Source organism: Octopus bimaculoides, chromosome 24 (assembly GCF_001194135.2).
Source record: "Octopus bimaculoides isolate UCB-OBI-ISO-001 chromosome 24, ASM119413v2, whole genome shotgun sequence".
NCBI classification, from domain to species: domain Eukaryota; kingdom Metazoa; phylum Mollusca; class Cephalopoda; order Octopoda; family Octopodidae; genus Octopus; species Octopus bimaculoides.
Window position 1 is genome coordinate 20,966,642 of NC_069004.1, and position 3,359 is coordinate 20,970,000.

General features: G+C 37.7%; 1 protein-coding gene across 2 annotated transcripts in view; it reads right to left on the bottom strand.

Moving 5' to 3' along the window:
- Positions 1-3,359, bottom strand: part of LOC106879737 (ras-related protein Rab-5A-like) — a 147,113-nt gene that overhangs the window by 36,067 nt on the left and 107,687 nt on the right. For both annotated transcript variants that reach the window (XM_052976264.1, XM_052976263.1), the window contains exon 5: positions 63-189. In XM_052976264.1, coding sequence (XP_052832224.1) covers positions 63-189 — 127 coding nt within the window. The remainder of the gene's footprint in view (positions 1-62; positions 190-3,359) is intronic.

A 3,359-nucleotide genomic window follows, 5' to 3' on the forward strand; every position in this document is an offset into this window, starting at 1 on the left:
ATATATATGTATGTATGTATGTATATGTGTGTGTGTGTGTGCGTGTATAGAAAACTTCATACCTGTTGTTTTGACCTTTCTACTAGCTTCTAGATCACATTTGTTGCCAACCAATGCCACTACTAAATTGGCACTGCCATGTTTCTGGACCTTCTTCCACCAGCTGGTTGTAGCATTTGCAAAAGAATTCTGTGTAAAAAAGAGGGAAAAAAATTAAGTCATTTAAAAAGTTAAATAAATAATTATTAAATAGATAAGTCTCTAAATACAGTAAAGGGTCAGGCACTAGTGCTAAATGGACTCTCCTAAATGTACCAAAGGGCTGGACAGAAGCGTTAAGCCAGATAACTGATTTAAATCTACAATACAAGAACACAAATAATTCTTCTAGTGGATTGAACTCACAAGGCTTTCATAAACCTAAGGCTTTTACTTAAGTATCTTTACAGTGGACTCAAATCTGCAACAGTTGCAAACCAAACTCCATAACCACAGAAATAAATCTGTGCTTACAAAAAAATGAATATGGCAGGCTTCCACAAAATTTCCATCAATCCATACTGCTCTAATAATCACTGATGCCATTAACATATTTACAGTAGCTTCCAACCATAGCATAAGGCTTTATAGTATTGGCAATACAGTTAGTATTAGCATCATAGAAAAGAGGATGGGTCATCATTATCATCATTTAATGTCCATGATCCATGTTGGCATGGTTTGAGAAGATCTTATGAACCCAAAGACTGCATTATGCCCCAGTGTCTGATTTGGAATGGTTTCTGAAGTTAGATGCCCTTCCCACTTTACAGCATGTACCAGATGCTTTTGTTTTCAGGACACTAGCGCTAGTGAGGTTGTCATGCAGCTTTCAAGACTATGAACCCCAAGGGAACAATTTTATGTGAGGAGATGAAGAACAGAGTGATGTAAAGTGTGAGGAAAAAGCGGAGTCTGCATGACGATGATGATGATGATGATGTAGTATCTCATATAATATATTGAGTTGAAAAATGCTGATTAACTGAGATTATCCATGCAAATAAAGGCCAAAAAACCTCCCTCTATGAGTTTTTATAATTTAAAAGAGCAACAACTACAATAACCAAGGGAAAAAACTTCAAATATAATAGCTTTATTTTTATTTGTCAGGTCTGCAAGAAGGAGCAGTGCTCATAGCTTTTGCAGACTCTCCTAAACTGGGGAGATTAATACTGTTAATGTTTCTCTTGAACTTTTGTAAGTCAATACCTGTAAAGAAAGACATGAGCAGAGAGAGAGAGAAGTTACTGGGAGTAGTAATAGAAGGGTGATGACAGGAGGAGAGATATGTAAGATGAAAATACTTGAGTGCATGTGGTATGAACCCAACCAGTACCAAGGTGTCTTTGCTTCTTGGTACTAGTTGTAGTGGCTAGAAAATAAGCTAGAAAAGAAGAATGTACACCTGTAGGCTAGAGGCTGGAGCACGACAGTGATTTTATGCCAAACAACCAGATGGCTTTTTACTATATCCAACCCAGGATATTTGAGTGTGCATTAACAGCAGCAGAGGCAGTACCACCCCAAATGTGAGAGCAATATTCCAATATGCGATTGTGGGTCTCATATGAGTTTTGTAATATTTCAATAATTGTTGGAGGATGAAGTGTCTTCTGGTTGTGAAGAAGAGGGACAATCATGGGAGTGTGATCCTGGTCCCAGGTTAAGGATGTACATTCAAAAAGAGAGGTCTTCTGTGATAGTGAGCCTTAACAATTAAAGAAATTTTGAGGGCTCTAGCTGAATAAAGCCAATCATTAAAGTGAGTGGGTGCAATAAAATTTTCTTCTTATGAGTGGCATTTGTGTTTGCTATTGAAAAAAGTTAGCATCTCCCCCATTGGAGGACGTTTTCAAAATCTCTGTTCATGGAGTCTGTGCTTGATGAGTGGTGTCTAAGTTGTGAGTGGACAAGGCATGATTGGAGGATGTTAAGAGAGGATTGTGTCTTTAGGGGAACTGCTGAAAGTAATAGACATCATGTTTTAATCATATTAGAAATCTTGTTTGTGAAGAATATTCAATTCAGATGAAAAGACTAACAAATGATCAACACATACAAACACACACATGGAGGGAGTGTGGTGATATTCACTGTAAATGTAGTATATACTGATCAGTAACAAGAATGAAGGAAAGTAACTACAGGGGGCCTGAGAGGGAGTTTTTGCCTACTAATTGTCTGTAAATTAATTGATTAAATTAATTTTAATTTCACTATATCATAAATGTAAATGTAATATTTAACTTGGAATGAAGCAGAGCTAGCTATTATAGGTAACCAGTAGGCCATAGCACTAGGAATATTCCTTAACCAAACATCACACTTGACTGGCACTCCGTTGCTTACGACGTCGAGGGTTCCAGTTGATCCAATCAACAGAACAGCCTGCTCGTGAAATTAATGTGCAAGTGGCTGAGCACTCCACAGACACGTGTACCCTTAACATAGTTCTCAGGGATATTCAGCGTGACACAGTGTGACAAGGCTGACCCTTTGAATTACAGGCACAACAGAAACAGGAAGTAAGAGTGAGAGAAAGTTGTGGTGAAAAAGTACAGCAGGGTTCGCCACCATCCCCTGCCGGAGCCTCATAGAGCTTTAGGTGATTTTGCTCAATAAACACTCACAACGCCCGGTCTGGGAATCGAAACCGCGATCCTATGACCACGAGTCCGCTGCCCTAACCACTGGGCCATTGCGCTTCCACAAACATCACACACATACACTAATTCTAACATCCCTGACACTGCCATGTTTCTAGATTCAAAGAAGACAAAGGCAATAGGCAAGGAGGAGGGAGGACTTTTGAGTGAAATAAAAACAAGTTATTAACTGTTTTATGGCAGTTATTAATGTCAAATGTCAAAATATTTGAGAGGAGTTACTGTCAATAAAATCATTATAATAGTAAAAGGGTTGTAAGACTTGTATCCATTACACTATTGACTGACATCCTGATATCAGTGACTTATTGGATCAGAATGTGTTACTAATACTGTTTAGAAATCAAGGCTCTGAGCTGGTAGAATCGTTAACATACTGGGCAAAATGTTTAGCAACATTTCATCCATCTTCACATTCTGAGTTCAAATTCTGCTGAAGTTCACTTTGCTTTTCATCCTTTTAAGGTCAATAAAAAAAGTAGTAGGTCCATGTAAGCAACTTATCTACACCCTCATTATTTCTGGCATTGTACCAAAATTTGAAATCAATATTAGTTTAGAAATAAAGATTCTTTGACTACTAAATCTACAAGTTTTTTCATTCTCTCTATGTTTATTTTCTCTTATTCTTTTCTGTTGAAGAGCATAGGC